Raw genomic sequence first — 16,261 nt, 5'->3', positions numbered from 1 at the left:
GGGATATAATCTGAAAAAAATGATTGCAAATGTGCCCAAAATGACTACAAAGAGATGCATAGTGACCGCAATAAAATGCAAAACAACGCCAAAAGACATAAAAACAGAAATGCAAAACGATTACAAAGACACAGAAAATAGTCACAAAGAGATGCAAAATAATTAAAACAAGACAGAAAACTACAACTGTTGCAATACACTAGAAGCAACCACAAAGAAATGCACACAGGATGATCACAGATGCAAACTGGCTACAGAGAAACACAAAGTGACTGCAAAAGACAGAAAACTACCGTTAAGAGATGCAAACTGACTCTGAAAACGACAACGCACAACACAAAGTGACTACAAATGGACAAAAATGCTACAAAAGACACAGAAATCCCATAAAATCGACACAAAACAACTACAAAAATCTAAAAAAAAAAAACAACTGGAAAAAGAGGAAAACTGACTACAAACAGACAAAAACAAACACAAAGAGACACAACATGGCTGCAGAGACATAAAACAACTACAAACAACCACACAAAGCCACAAAATGACTGTAAATACGCACAGGCTGAGCATAAGCATTGCACACAATGCGTTTCCCTCACATATTTCTGTAGTGTGTGTTTGTAGCCACAGGAGGGAACTAGAGAGTAGCTCAGTACAAACATTACTAACTTCCACCTGTCATACAGGTGAAGTAAACGGATGTTATTGTGTGAAATAATTGGTTTTCTCTCCGTGTTTTTACTTCTGCTTCATTGTGTGATCATATTTAGTTATTTACAGTCACATATAAAACGGAAACTCAGATCCGACTCCGGGTTCATGAGGAACAATAAGAAGTGAGTCATATGAGGCGGCTGGCAAATCAGCGAGCAGCGTCTCTCCAGGAAACACTGCCGGGTCTCCAGCTGCTCACCTGCGGCCACAAGCAGCCAGAGATCCTCGAGGGATTGACGGAGCACAAACAGCTTCATCTTCATCTTCATCTCAACTAACTGTGCGCAGAAACAGCGATGGTTTGCGGCGGATTCGTTTGTACCAAGAACGCACTGTGCGCCCTCAACATCCTTTATGTTGTGAGTAGCTGTTGACTGCTGTTTAACTGTTAATTTAACGTTGGTGGAAGGTTAGAATATCTGTTGTAAAAAAAAAAAAAAAAAGAAGAAGAAGATGTAGCTTACATTTATGAAACGTGTCGTGCTGGTTAATTTACAACTAAAATAGATAAACAGGTTTCCTTCCTGTGGAGCTGCAGTGGGCAGGTGCAAATGATTAACTGTTGATGGCCAGTGCTGATATTGTTGCCACGTTTTCAACAACAAAAAAAACCCTCCACTAATTATTATCATCAATAAAATAGTCCTCTACACATAGATATGATTATCTATCCACAACTAATGTCGTCATAATAAACTTTAATTCCATAGAACCGTTCAAAACAAGAGTTACAAGGTGCTTTACAACAAAAGCAGCCATAAATGGTTTAAGAAAGACAATAAAATGTAAAGAAAGACTAACACTGTGTCGTATAATGGCAATAAAGAATGTTCTCTTCGATTGTAAAACACTATAAAGACAATAAGACATTATCATGCAGCATTGTCGAGAAAAAGTTCAACAGGTGATCACCAACGTTTTAACTGTCTGCAGGTTCATCCAGTAGAAACTATAAAATGTCATATGTTATTACCGCCCGGCAAAACTGCGTGCGTTTTCCGGAAGGTATTGTTTTCAGCTGCATGGTCTTGCTTGTTTGCCTGTAACAATTTGGTTTCCGCGCGATAACTCCATAAAATATTGATGTAGCCTCACCATATTTGGTACACAGGTGTACCATAATAAGACACAGGTCAAGTTCGCATTTGGTGACCGTGACGTCATTTTTAAGGTCACAGGGGTCATCTTTGTCACCGGGTCCAAGTTTGGTAAAACTTCTTGTGTATATTTGCGTTTATTATTTTTACCTCCAAACTGGCATATATTTACTTCCTTCTTTAGAGTTTTACTCATGTCAAGCAGGAAAAGGCTTTGAAATTGTTAAAGCAGGCGAATCTGTCTCCAATTTTGGGATTAAAGTTCACTTATTTGTTCTTTGATATTTAAAACTAAGCGACGTAAAATATTTTGGCTGAATTTTGAGAGTTTGGTGTTTTCAGTCCTGTGAATTTTTGTATTATTACTCTCAAAAAACAAAATAACTAGGGAAGCCATTTGCAGAGTCTAGTATCTGCAGAAATTCAACTCCCACAGACACTGAATTTGGAGCTTACACAGACAAAGTAGTTTCCAGCAGATCGAAATGATGGAACGGCTGCATCAGTGGTGCATTTTTAACTAATGGTCATTGAAAATGAGAAAAACATGCAAAATCTTTAACCAAGGGTGGTACTGGGGCCCCAGAAAGTCCCTGTGTCGTATAAATACCATCTTTAGTTTTGATTGCGCCAACATTGGTAGAATTTCTTGTGTGTCAAATTTTGCAAGCAGAGGTTTCAGTTTGTTGCTGTTTTGACATGTTAAAATGTTGATGTAAACGTTTGTAGGACCACAAAAACTGCTGTAGTTGGGGTCTATATATTATCATTATACGTGCAAAGTTACAAGTTGCATCTACGCTGTCTTCATGCTGAAGTTTAACAACTTAGGCTTTTTCTGCTTTACAGAATAATTCCTACATATACTAGAAATTAAATGAAGAATGTGTTCAATAGTGGTTAAATATAAATGACCATTTTACAATCCTTGTTATACATGTATTTCAACAATATGTGTAAAATAGTTTGAGTAAAAAAGTTGGTGATTTTTGATCCAATGATGTAAAAGAACTAATTACTTAAAAAAAGGGTTAACTTAACATGTAAATAAACATGTTTGTATGTAGTTTGACAAGTTATCTGTAAATTAACAAAATATGGAAATTAAAAATTAAATTAAAAATTGTTTTAAAAAAAGCACTTACATTTTGCAGTCACCCAAAGCGACCCCAGCTTATGATAAGCAAGCTGAGATGTGTTGGCTTTGTTTTTTCTTCTGCATCTGAAAAAAAAAAAATCTTAACCTGAGTTTCAGTCTGTTATCAGCAGGTATTGGCTTTGAACAGCCAAAAATAAGAAGATAATTTACCCAAATTAATGCCTGCAGGATTAGAATATCTGCTGTAGATAATGTAACGTAGACTCATGAAATGTGTTACGTTAGTTTATTTACAACCAAAATATGTGGAAATAATTGAACTGCTGGTGGCAGCCCTGTATGGTTTGTTTTCTTAGCTATTGATTTAATGAAAATCTTCATTCTTGCCAATGAAATTATTCCTCTACATGTTCATATGTTTAGCTACCCACTACTACTGTTATATATTATAATAAACTTTATTTCCATTGAACTGTTCAAAAGCAGAGTTACAAGGTGCGGTACAACAAATGCAAACAAAAACATGTTGTCATATAGCACTGTCTGTTTCAAATGGCAAGAAAAAAATCCAGCTGAAACTCACTGAAGTCTAAACTGTCTGCAAATGTCAGTATGTATATTTATTTACAGTCATGGCTTTTAAAGAGCCAAACTAACCAGATTTATTTTCCCCAAATTAACATTTACAATACTGCCCCTCCCTCAAACACAGTTTCTTGCCCAGCTTAATTAGAAAGGATGTTTTCCTCTCCTTCCTTCCTTCACACTGACATCTGTTCCTCAGCTGGTGAGTCTGCTGCTTATCGGCGTGGCGGCTTGGGGGAAATGGTTCGGCCTGGTGTCCAGCATCAGAGTGGTGGCGGTGGTCATCAGCGTGGGAATCTTCCTGTTCCTGGTCGCCTTTGTGGGGCTGTGCGGTGCTCTGAAGCACCACCAGGTCCTGCTCTTCTTTGTATCCTTTGTCCAGATCTTCGTCGAACATGTAGCAAGTGATTTACTGGTTCTTACGCAGCGACGGTAGCATCTTGGTGAGCTTCCTCAACTCGGTCCAGTACATGATCATTCTCTTTGCAGTGTTTGTCTTGCAGTTTTCAGTGTCCTGTGCGTGTCTGGCTCTCAACAAAGACCAACAGGTTTGTTTATTTCTCTGTGCTCAAATATATACATGTGAATAATGAAGTTAGTTTGGCAATAAATTCCTCGTATTTATTCCCAAATGAACATGAATTCACACGTTTGTTTTCTAACTGTGGATTTTATTCAATTCTTTATTTCTACACATACAAAATCCTAATATTTTTACAGGTCCCATATTGTAGGCATTTTCTGCAATTGAATGAAAGTCTGACATGTTTCTAGGATGTGTGTTTAAATTTTTCAGTCCCAAATACCAGCAAGATAGTACATTTCACCACAGCTGTTTATCTCCTTGTTTTAGTTCTGTTCTAAATGGACTGTTCCAGGGTCTGTAGCTTAAAATGCAGCTGAGTTGCTGCTGTCCCCGCCCACTTCAGGAAGAAGACTCTCTCTGTATTTCTCACCAACAGCTGTGAATTATGCATCTGTCTAAGCATAATTTTACATAAAAATATTTTTCAATTCTCAGCACAGCCATTGTTTTGACTCCTGCGTTTGGCGAGTTTCAGATGACATAGCGACTGTAAAATCTGGATTTTAATAATATATAGTCCATATGGGATATGCTTCAGTCACTATTTCATGGTTATTCTGCTGTCTCAGAACAGACACAAAAAAATCTGTAAATGAGAACAGCTATATAAAGAATCCAGCTGTATTAAAATGCGGTATGTGAACACAGAGAGCAGGAGAGAAGCAGCAGATGAATTAGGTTGAACTAAAGCACAACGGGCGAATAAAAACACAGTAACCCACCTAGTCCTTGTTTACTGGTTTAAATAAAAGTTTCCACCTTACCATAAAAGCTAATGTTAGCCACATTAGCTGCACATTGTGTTGATGTAAAGGGTTTTCCTATTGTTGTGGTGACATTGCTATTAAACATAAAAGTAATCCCGTGTTCCTCAGATGCTGGGAGTGCATGACAACTGCTGTTAGCTCTTACAGGCAACGGCAGAACATTTGACGAGCTTTACTCATGGCGTTTCAGAGATGGCAGAAGCAGCTCATGGAATTTATTTTACTGTGCAAAGTTTGATCTTGACAACTATTGGTTTGTTTGTTTCTGACTGACTTGTAAAGCGGAGAGGCTAGTTAGTTGTCAAGGAGTTTGAGGAAAGTCTTTATATCTTAACAGCTTTTATTTGACACCTCAAAGTTTACAACAAAACACAGAAAAGAACGGATTTCCACCATATGGGACCTTTAAGTAAAAAGATCTGAGAACTGAGACACAGACAGCTGTGATTTCCATCTACAGAACCACCTGCTGGAGGCCGGATGGAATAACTCCGAGGCCACTCAGAAGGACGTTGAGAAGACGCTAGACTGCTGTGGCTTCTCTCATGTCAACTACAACGGCTCATGTGCTGCTGTGAGTAAAGCATCCTGAATTTTCCTTTATTTTCCCCTCGGCAACGACTTGATTTTTACAGATTTTACTCCGCTCTCGCCTTTCAGAGCTGCTTCAAACAGTCACCACCGTCCTGCGTGACCTGCTCAGACCTGATCCAGCAGTATGCCGGACAGGTGCTGCGGTTCGTGGGCGGCATCGGCCTCTTCTTCAGCTTCACGGAGGTCAGTTGAGCATCAGGGAAATGAACATCTGACAAATGTGAGGTGGGTACAGAAGTGCTGGGATTAAGACTGACACCTGCTCGTTTATGGTTCATTTCAGATCCTGGGAGTTTGGCTCACCCACAGATACAGAAACACCAAAGATCCTCGATCCAATCCTGGGGCCTTTCTTTAGGCACTAACATTAAAATAAATGAAAAACTTCACTGCTCAGTAACTGTTTTCCCTGTAACTTTATTAACCATAGTCTGTCTGTAATGTCTAAAGAGTAACTTGCACTCAAATGAAAAGATTTGGAATCAAATTATACATGTTTAAACTTTTTTAGATACCAACATCAAAGCAGCAACAGCTCTTTGTATTTAGTGTGTGCACTGCAAAACATTAGTTTCTTACGTTTTTTGTTGTCTATCGAAGCATATACTCTTAAAATCACTATGTGCTGTATGTTGTTTTCACTGTAGGAGTCTAATAAAACAAAATATTAAGCATTAAGCATTTAGCTTTTTTTTAGCTTTAAAATGTGCTGTTGTGCAGGGTTTATGGTAGACTTACAGAACAGTGGTGAGAGTCAAACTTGAGCAAACTGACTCAGTAAAATCAGTTAGATTGATATCTGTCACCACTACAGATGAATAAAGTCAGATATCGATGTGAAACCTCTCTAGTTGAAGACAGTATTTTTTTTTGTTTTGCATTTTTTTCTGAAATTTTGGTTAAAAACACAAAGTATATCCTCACCAGGCAGAACATTAGTTGTTGAGAATAAAATGTTCTGTAAATAGGTATGTGAATAGTATCTGAACAAACACTTTTATTAAAACCTTCAGAATATAGAATAGTAAAAAAATGAATGTTATTGCTGCTGAAGTGCAGATGTGTTGGAACAGAAGTAGGACAAAACAAATTTTATGAAAACAGTCATTAATGATGTGTATTTCAGCTGAAAAATGCAAGAAAATAGACACATGAATTTGTATTTTTCTTGTATTCTTTGCGAAATATCCCAAAATCTCAAAATTGACCACTACATGTAAAAACTCTGTTTGCGTCTTAAGCCTCCTCTTAAGTTTGCAGGCATTAGACGGTTCTCATTGTCTGGAACAAAATGCCTCAAGTTAAGATGTTTAAGTCTGAGTTAAGGTTATCGAATCAGATGCACAAAACACCCTTAAGTCTTCTCCTGGATGTTTCCATGAAATATTCCATTAAGTATTAAAGGTGAGATCAATATTCTTGAGTTTATACTTTAAAAATTCTTTGAAATCCTTAGAAATAATGTAATTAAATAAACTTAGCATTGTGCTTTCTTTTATTTATTCCTCCTCTGGCCCCTTTGGTTTCCTTTTAAAGGATTCTGTTCAACACCCTGAAATAAATCCCTCAGCTAAGGAGAAATTAACTCTTAGATGTCATACTTATGGGAGAAAATTGGTCTGAGACACAAGTTTTTCCTTGTGTCCCAGTAAGCTGTGGAAAAAGATTCATCAGGTGGCCAGCCTCCCATCTGTTTCCAGTCTTTCAGCTAAGCTAAGTTAAGCTAAGCGGTCGCTGGCTGCAGTCTCACATTTACTCTAAAGAAACCTGGTGACACATTTAAGCCCGACTCGCACTGTGTGTGCTCACCAAACACACACCTTAAGTAAATAGTGCTCACTGCTCCCACACTCAGTATTCACAGGTGACCAAATACAGTAAAACCTGTCACATCTTGGTTTCGTTTTACATCTGTATTTACTGCTTTCTCATACAGCTAATCTAATTTCTGACTACGTCACAATGTGTCATTATAATTCTTTTACAGGGTGGTGTCTGAGCATCAAAAGTTCTACGAACAGCCCCAAATCTATCTCTTTTTTGTTAACAGTAAAAAAAAATAAATAAATTATTTTGCAAGACTGAAGTATGACCTTCAGATTATGCCTTAAATGCACCTAATCTTGATTGCAATATAATTGTTCCTTCTTAACCTCACACAGGTGAACGGTTTATCAGCTGCACATGAAATATTATTTTCCCTAAGCTCCATTACAGCTGCCAGGATCTCTTCATTTTACTGTAAAAGCCTGGTGTGTTTGCTAAAGTGAAAATATTTTCACTGCTGAATTTTCTCATATCTACACGCAGCATGTGGCCTCATTAATCATTAACTGACATGAATGTGGCAGCAGGTAACTGAGAGCCAATGAAAACAGATTTTATTGTTTTATTGTGGGTTGCTCTACTTAGATAAGTTATCATGAAGATAAAAGAGGACATAATTTTCACAAACAGCAGATTTTCTCTGAGTATTATTAGTTAATTATTTAGGTTATTGTGTTCTGGGACTTCATGGGTAAACTGTCTTTCGTCGGCAACAGCTGCTTCTCTTCTGCTGGACTTTTTAAAGTGTTGGTCACCCAAATTATTATTAAATAAACGTATTGTTGAAAATTAAAATGAGTATCAATCTGGCGAGAGCTGGTAGGTAAAGTGTCTCGTTTTATATAAATTTTATCCTGAAAAACTTTAAAAATGGTGTAAAAATCTGAAGATTTCTGTGCTGGGCTGAGCTGCTCACAGCACCTCTGCTCTCGAAGTTTCCCTTCATCAAGAAGGAAGCTCTTGTATTTATGTTTTGCTTGTTAGATGTGGAGCTGTGGAGAATTCGCTTTGTGCCACAGGACCTGCTCACATTCCTCGCTCCAAACAGGATGCCAACCAGGAAGTGCACTCAGGCAGCCCGACTGGTTCACCGAGATGCCTCTGCCCTGTGCAAATCGTACAATCACCTGCACTCTGTCTTTATATTCACCTTTACAATGCAGAGCCAGTTTATTTTGTCATCACATGACAGGGTTTAACAGGGGAAGTCTATGACCTCATTTAAACACAGAAATATAAAGAATAAAAACACGTTTACAAGCTGCTACAGCTGCTAAATAAGTCAAAGGAAAGAGATATACATTGCAGTAGCTGTGGGCTGACTGACTTAGGGATTATCAGTATTTTAATTTTTACTGATTTACGATAATAAATACATTCAAGAATAATGCTATTTTGGCTCCGACCCTTTATCTACCTGTGGTCTTCTGGAGTGATTTGACTGGTTATACGTCATGAATAAAACTCCTTTAACTTAACATCTATAAAAAAACAAAAATGTATCAAAGTTTTCTGTTAGTTTGTGTTCTAAGTTTAAAGAGGACATGAAGGTAGTTGGTATGAGAGAAGAGGATGCAGAAGACAGGGTTAGATAGAGGCAATTGATTCGCTGTGGCGACCCCTGAAGGGAAAAGCCAAAAGGAAAAGAAGTTCAGCATGTCATCTGAAAATGTACAAATAAAACGCCATAGTTTAGCATACCGTGCGATAATGGACACGAAACGTTTAGTATGAGGTCCAAAAGTGAACAAAAAAAGTCATAGTTTAGTATGTTGTCCGAAAATGGACGTAAAACGTCATAGTTTAATATGTCATCCGAAAATGGACAAAAATCATTTTTTGCTCAAAAATGGACAAAAAACTTCATAGTCCAGTATGTTGTCCAAAAATGGACAAAAAAGTAGTTTTTCATCCGAAAATGGACAAAAAACGTCAGTTTAGTATGTAGTCTAAAAATGGACGTAAAACGTCAGAGTTTAGCATGTCGTCCGAAAATGGACAAAAACATCATTTTTTTGTCCAAAAATGGACAAAAAACGTCATAATTGAGTATGTCGTCCGAAAATGGGCAAAAAAAATCATAGTTTAGTATGTTGTCCAAAAATGGGCAAAAAAACGTCACCTTTTGTCCAAAAATGGACAAAAAAACGTCATAGTTTAGTACAGAGATGTCAAACCCACAAAGGGCCAGCGTGGCTGCAGGTTTTTGTTCCAACTAAGCAGCATCACACCAGACCTGGCTCATTTAATCAACCGATCTCAGTCTCCAGACAGGTCATTGGTCAGACTGTGTGCTCTAGGCTACAGCATTTAGTTCCAACATATCTACAGCACACAGTTAGTTTAGTAAGTCATCTGAAAATGGGCAAAAAAACGTCATAGTTTAGTATGTCGTCCGAAAATGGAAAAAAAACATCATACTTTAGTATGTCGTCCGAAAATGGACAAAAAACATCATAGTTTATTATGTCGTCTGAAAAGGGACAAATAACGTCATACTTTAGTATGTTGTCCAAAAATGGACAAAAAAGTCATAGTTTAGTAAGTCGTCTGAAAATGGGCAAAAAACGTCATACTTTAGTATGTCATCCGAAAATGGGCAAAAAACGCCATAGTTTAGTATGTCGTCCAAAAATGGACAAAAAACATAATAGGTTAATATGTTGTCCGAAAATGGGCAAAAAACGCCATAGTTTAGTATGTTGTCCGAAAATGGACATAAAACGTAATAGGTTAGTATGTCGTCCGTAAATGGGCAAAAAACGTCATAGTTTAGTATGTCGTCCGAAACTGGGCAAAAAACATGATTTTTTGTCTGAAAATGGACAAAAAAGTCATAGTTTATTATGTCGTCTGAAAAGGGACAAAAAACGTCATAGTTTAGTACGTTGTCCAAAAATGGACAAAAAATGTCATAGTTTGGTATGTCGTCTGAAAATGGAAAAAAAAGTCATTTTTTTTGTCCGAAAATGGACTAAAAACATCCTAGTTTAGTATGCCGTCTGAAAATGGACAAAAAAAGTTAGAGTTTAGTATGTCGTCCGAACATGGAGAAAAAATTTCATACTTGAGTATCTCGTCCGAACATGGAGAAAAAATGTCATACTTTAGTATCTCGTCCGGCAATGGACAAAAAAATGTCATAGTTTAGTATGTCGTCCGAACATGGAGAAAAAATTTCATACTTGAGTATCTCGTCCGAACATGGAGAAAAAATGTCATACTTTAGTATCTCGTCCGACAATGGACAAAAAAATGTCATAGTTTAGTATGTCGTCCAACATGCTGAAGCCCAGGTGCCCTTGTAGCTCAACTGGTTGAGAAGGTGGTTTATAAACTGGATGTGCTCAAAGACCCTGGTTCAAATCCTGCTCCTGTCCTCTTAGTAAACAGTCAGAATTCAGTGTGGGAAAGAAGTCTGAGTTTTGTACGTTGTCCGGAAATGGACAAAAAACTTTATAGGTCAGTAAGTCATACAAAAACGGACATAAAACGTCATACTTTAGTATGTCATCCGAAAATGGGCAAAAAATGCCATAGATTAGTATGTTGTCCGAAAATGGACAAAAAACATCATAGTTTAGTATGTCGTCCGAAAATGGACAAAAAACGTAATAGGTTAGTATGTCATCCGAAAATGGACAAAAAAGTCATAGCTTAGCATGTCGTCCGAAAATGGGCAAAAAACGTCATAGTTTAGTATGTCATCCGAAACTGGGCAAAAAACATGATTTTTTGTCCGAAAATGGACACAAAAGTCATAGTTTATTATGTCGTCTGAAAAGGGACAAAAAAACGTCATAGTTTAGTACGTTGTCCAAAAATGTACAAAAAACGTCATAGTTTTGGTATGTCGTCTGAAAATGGAAAAAAAAGTCATTTTTTTGTCCGAAAATGGACTAAAAACGTCCTAGTTTAGTATGCCGTCTGAAAATGGACAAAAAAAGTTAGAGTTTAGTATGTCGTCCGAACATGGAGAAAAAATTTCATACTTGAGTATCTCGTCCGAACATGGAGAAAAAATGTCATACTTTCGTATCTCGTCTGGCAATGGACAAAAAAATGTCATAGTTTAGTATGTCGTCCAACACAATGAACTCCAGCTGTCCATGTAGCTCAACTGGTTGAGAAGGTGCTTCATAAACTGGGTGTGCTCAGAGACCCTGGTTCAAATCCTAGGCATGGCCTCTTAGTAAACAGTCAGAATTTAGTGTGGGAAAGAAGTCTGAGTTTGGTATGTCATCTGAAAATGGACAAAAAACTTAATAGGTTAATATGTTGTCCGAAAATGGGCAAAAAATGCCGTAGTTTAGTATGTCGTCCGAAAATGGACAAAAAAACGTCATACTTTAGTATGTCGTCCGAACATGGACAAAAAGATGTCACAGTTTAGTATGTCGTCCGAACATGAAGAAAAAATTTCATACTTTAGTATCTCGTCCGAACATGGACAAAAAGATGTCATAGTTTAGTATGTCGTCCAACATAATGCAGCCTAGGTGTCCGTGTAGCTCAACTGGTTGAGAAGGTGGTTCATAAACTGCATGTGCTCAGAGACCCTGATTCAAATCCTGCTCATAGCCTCTTAGTAAACAGTCAGAATTCAGTGTGGGAAAGAAGTCTGAGTTTCGTACATCGTCCGGAAACAGACATAAAACTTTATAGGTCAGTAAGTCGTCCAAAAACGGACATAAAACGTCATACTTTAGTATGTCATCCGAAAATGGACAAAAAACGTCATAGTTTATTATGTCGTCTGAAAATGGACAAAAAAGTCATAGCTTAGCATGTCGTCCGAAAATGGGCAAAAAACGTCATAGTTTATTATGTCGTCTGAAAAGGGACAAAAAAACGTCATAGTTTAGTACGTTGTCCAAAAATGTACAAAAAACGTCATAGTTTTGGTATGTCGTCTGAAAATGGAAAAAAAAGTCATTTTTTTGTCCGAAAATGGACTAAAAACGTCCTAGTTTAGTATGCCGTCTGAAAATGGACAAAAAAAGTTAGAGTTTAGTATGTCGTCCGAACATGGAGAAAAAATTTCATACTTGAGTATCTCGTCCGAACATGGAGAAAAAATGTCATACTTTCGTATCTCGTCTGGCAATGGACAAAAAAATGTCATAGTTTAGTATGTCGTCCAACACAATGAACTCCAGCTGTCCATGTAGCTCAACTGGTTGAGAAGGTGCTTCATAAACTGGGTGTGCTCAGAGACCCTGGTTCAAATCCTAGGCATGGCCTCTTAGTAAACAGTCAGAATTTAGTGTGGGAAAGAAGTCTGAGTTTGGTATGTCATCTGAAAACGGACAAAAAACTTAATAGGTTAATATGTTGTCCGAAAATGGGCAAAAAATGCCGTAGTTTAGTATGTCGTCCGAAAATGGACAAAAAAACGTCATACTTTAGTATGTCGTCCGAACATGGACAAAAAGATGTCACAGTTTAGTATGTCGTCCGAACATGAAGAAAAAATTTCATACTTTAGTATCTCGTCCGAACATGGACAAAAAGATGTCATAGTTTAGTATGTCGTCCAACATAATGCAGCCTAGGTGTCCGTGTAGCTCAACTGGTTGAGAAGGTGGTTCATAAACTGCATGTGCTCAGAGACCCTGATTCAAATCCTGCTCATAGCCTCTTAGTAAACAGTCAGAATTCAGTGTGGGAAAGAAGTCTGAGTTTCGTACATCGTCCGGAAACAGACATAAAACTTTATAGGTCAGTAAGTCGTCCAAAAACGGACATAAAACGTCATACTTTAGTATGTCATCCGAAAATGGACAAAAAACGTCATAGTTTATTATGTCGTCTGAAAATGGACAAAAAAGTCATAGCTTAGCATGTCGTCCGAAAATGGGCAAAAAACGTCATAGTTTATTATGTCGTCTGAAAAGGGACAAATAACGTCATAGTTTAGTATGTTGTCCAAAAATGGACAAAAAACGTCATAGTTTAGTAAGTCGTCCGAAAATGGACAAAAAACATAATAGGTTAATATATCGTCCGAAAATGGGCAAAAAATGCCATAGATTAGTATGTTGTCCGAAAATGGACAAAAAACGTAATAGGTTAGTATGTCATCCGAAAATGGACAAAAAAGTCATAGCTTAGTATGTCATCCGAAACTGGGCAAAAAACGATTTTTTGTCCGAAAATGGACACAAAAGTCATAGTTTATTATGTCGTCTGAAAAGGGACAAAAAAATGTCATAGTTTTGGTATGTCGTCTGAAAATGGAAAAAAAGTCATTTTTTTGTCCGAAAATGGACTAAAAACGTCCTAGTTTAGTATGCCGTCTGAAAATGGACAAATAACGTCATAGTTTAGTATGTTGTCCAAAAATGGACAAAAAACGTCATAGTTTAGTAAGTCGTCTGAAAATGGACAAAAAACATAATAGGTTAATATATCGTCCGAAAATGGGCAAAAAATGCCATAGATTAGTATGTTGTCCGAAAATGGACAAAAAACATCATAGTTTAGTATGTCGTCCGAAAATGGACAAAAAACGTAATAGGTTGGTATGTCATCCGAAACTGGGCAAAAAACGATTTTTTGTCCGAAAATGGACACAAAAGTCATAGTTTATTATGTCGTCTGAAAAGGGACAAAAAAACGTCATAGTTTAGTACGTTGTCCAAAAATGTACAAAAAACGTCATAGTTTTGGTATGTCGTCTGAAAATGGAAAAAAAAGTCATTTTTTTGTCCGAAAATGGACTAAAAACGTCCCAGTTTAGTATGCCGTCTGAAAATGGACAAATAACGTCATAGTTTAGTATGTTGTCCAAAAATGGACAAAAAACGTCATAGTTTAGTAAGTCGTCTGAAAATGGACAAAAAACATAATAGGTTAATATATCGTCCGAAAATGGGCAAAAAATGCCATAGATTAGTATGTTGTCCGAAAATGGACAAAAAACATCATAGTTTAGTATGTCGTCCGAAAATGGACAAAAAACGTAATAGGTTGGTATGTCATCCGAAAATGGACAAAAAAGTCATAGCTTAGCATGTCGTCCGAAAATGGGCAAAAAACGTCATAGTTTAGCATGTCATCCGAAACTGGGCAAAAAACGATTTTTTGTCCGAAAATGGACACAAAAGTCATAGTTTATTATGTCGTCTGAAAAGGGACAAAAAATGTCATAGTTTTGGTATGTCGTCTGAAAATGGAAAAAAAAGTCATTTTTTTGTCCGAAAATGGACTAAAAACGTCCTAGTTTAGTATGCCGTCTGAAAATGGACAAATAACGTCATAGTTTAGTATGTTGTCCAAAAATGGACAAAAAACGTCATAGTTTAGTAAGTCGTCTGAAAATGGACAAAAAACATAATAGGTTAATATATCGTCCGAAAATGGGCAAAAAATGCCATAGATTAGTATGTTGTCCGAAAATGGACAAAAAACATCATAGTTTAGTATGTCGTCCGAAAATGGACAAAAAACGTAATAGGTTGGTATGTCATCCGAAACTGGGCAAAAAACGATTTTTTGTCCGAAAATGGACACAAAAGTCATAGTTTATTATGTCGTCTGAAAAGGGACAAAAAAACGTCATAGTTTAGTACGTTGTCCAAAAATGTACAAAAAACGTCATAGTTTTGGTATGTCGTCTGAAAATGGAAAAAAAAGTCATTTTTTTGTCCGAAAATGGACTAAAAACGTCCTAGTTTAGTATGCCGTCTGAAAATGGACAAATAACGTCATAGTTTAGTATGTTGTCCAAAAATGGACAAAAAACGTCATAGTTTAGTAAGTCGTCTGAAAATGGACAAAAAACATAATAGGTTAATATATCGTCCGAAAATGGGCAAAAAATGCCATAGATTAGTATGTTGTCCGAAAATGGACAAAAAACATCATAGTTTAGTATGTCGTCCGAAAATGGACAAAAAACGTAATAGGTTGGTATGTCATCCGAAAATGGGCAAAAAACGATTTTTTGTCCGAAAATGGACACAAAAGTCATAGTTTATTATGTCGTCTGAAAAGGGACAAAAAAACGTCATAGTTTAGTACGTTGTCCAAAAATGTACAAAAAACGTCATAGTTTTGGTATGTCGTCTGAAAATGGAAAAAAAAGTCATTTTTTTGTCCGAAAATGGACTAAAAACGTCCTAGTTTAGTATGCCGTCTGAAAATGGACAAATAACGTCATAGTTTAGTATGTTGTCCAAAAATGGACAAAAAACGTCATAGTTCAGTAAGTCGTCTGAAAATGGACAAAAAACATAATAGGTTAATATATCGTCCGAAAATGGGCAAAAAATGCCATAGATTAGTATGTTGTCCGAAAATGGACAAAAACATCATAGTTTAGTATGTCGTCCGAAAATGGACAAAAAACGTAATAGGTTGGTATGTCATCCGAAAATGGACAAAAAAGTCATAGCTTAGCATGTCGTCCGAAAATGGGCAAAAAACGTCATAGTTTAGTATGTCATCCGAAAATGGGCAAAAAACGATTTTTTGTCCGAAAATGGACACAAAAGTCATAGTTTATTATGTCGTCTGAAAAGGGACAAAAAAACGTCATAGTTTAGTACGTTGTCCAAAAATGTACAAAAAACGTCATAGTTTTGGTATGTCGTCTGAAAATGGAAAAAAAAGTCATTTTTTTGTCCGAAAATGGACTAAAAACGTCCTAGTTTAGTATGCCGTCTGAAAATGGACAAATAACGTCATAGTTTAGTATGTTGTCCAAAAATGGACAAAAAACGTCATAGTTTAGTAAGTCGTCTGAAAATGGACAAAAAACATAATAGGTTAATATATCGTCCGAAAATGGGCAAAAAAATGCCATAGATTAGTATGTTGTCCGAAAATGGACAAAAAACATCATAGTTTAGTATGTCGTCCGAAAATGGACAAAAACGTAATAGGTTGGTATGTCATCCGAAAATGGACAAAAAAGTCATAGCTTAGCATGTCGTCCGAAAATGGGCAAAAAACGTCATAGTTTAGCATGTCATCCGAAACTGGGCAA

General features: G+C 36.8%; 1 protein-coding gene across 1 annotated transcript; it reads left to right on the top strand.

The window, feature by feature from the left end:
- Positions 1–26: 26 nt before the first annotated feature.
- On the top strand, positions 27–6,120 carry tspan13a (tetraspanin 13a). The gene is made up of 6 exons (XM_022199171.2): positions 27–1,073; positions 3,695–3,862; positions 3,963–4,043; positions 5,309–5,422; positions 5,509–5,625; positions 5,726–6,120. Exons 1-6 carry the CDS (start codon positions 1,011–1,013, stop codon positions 5,798–5,800), a joined length of 618 nt encoding a protein of 205 aa, XP_022054863.1. The 5' UTR covers positions 27–1,010; the 3' UTR covers positions 5,801–6,120.
- Positions 6,121–16,261: the final 10,141 nt, after the last annotated feature.

Source organism: Acanthochromis polyacanthus, chromosome 12, assembly GCF_021347895.1.
Source record: "Acanthochromis polyacanthus isolate Apoly-LR-REF ecotype Palm Island chromosome 12, KAUST_Apoly_ChrSc, whole genome shotgun sequence".
Lineage (NCBI taxonomy): Eukaryota > Metazoa > Chordata > Actinopteri > Pomacentridae > Acanthochromis > Acanthochromis polyacanthus.
The sequence above is the reverse complement of the archived record's forward strand: the minus strand, read 5'-3'. Positions and strand labels throughout refer to the sequence as shown.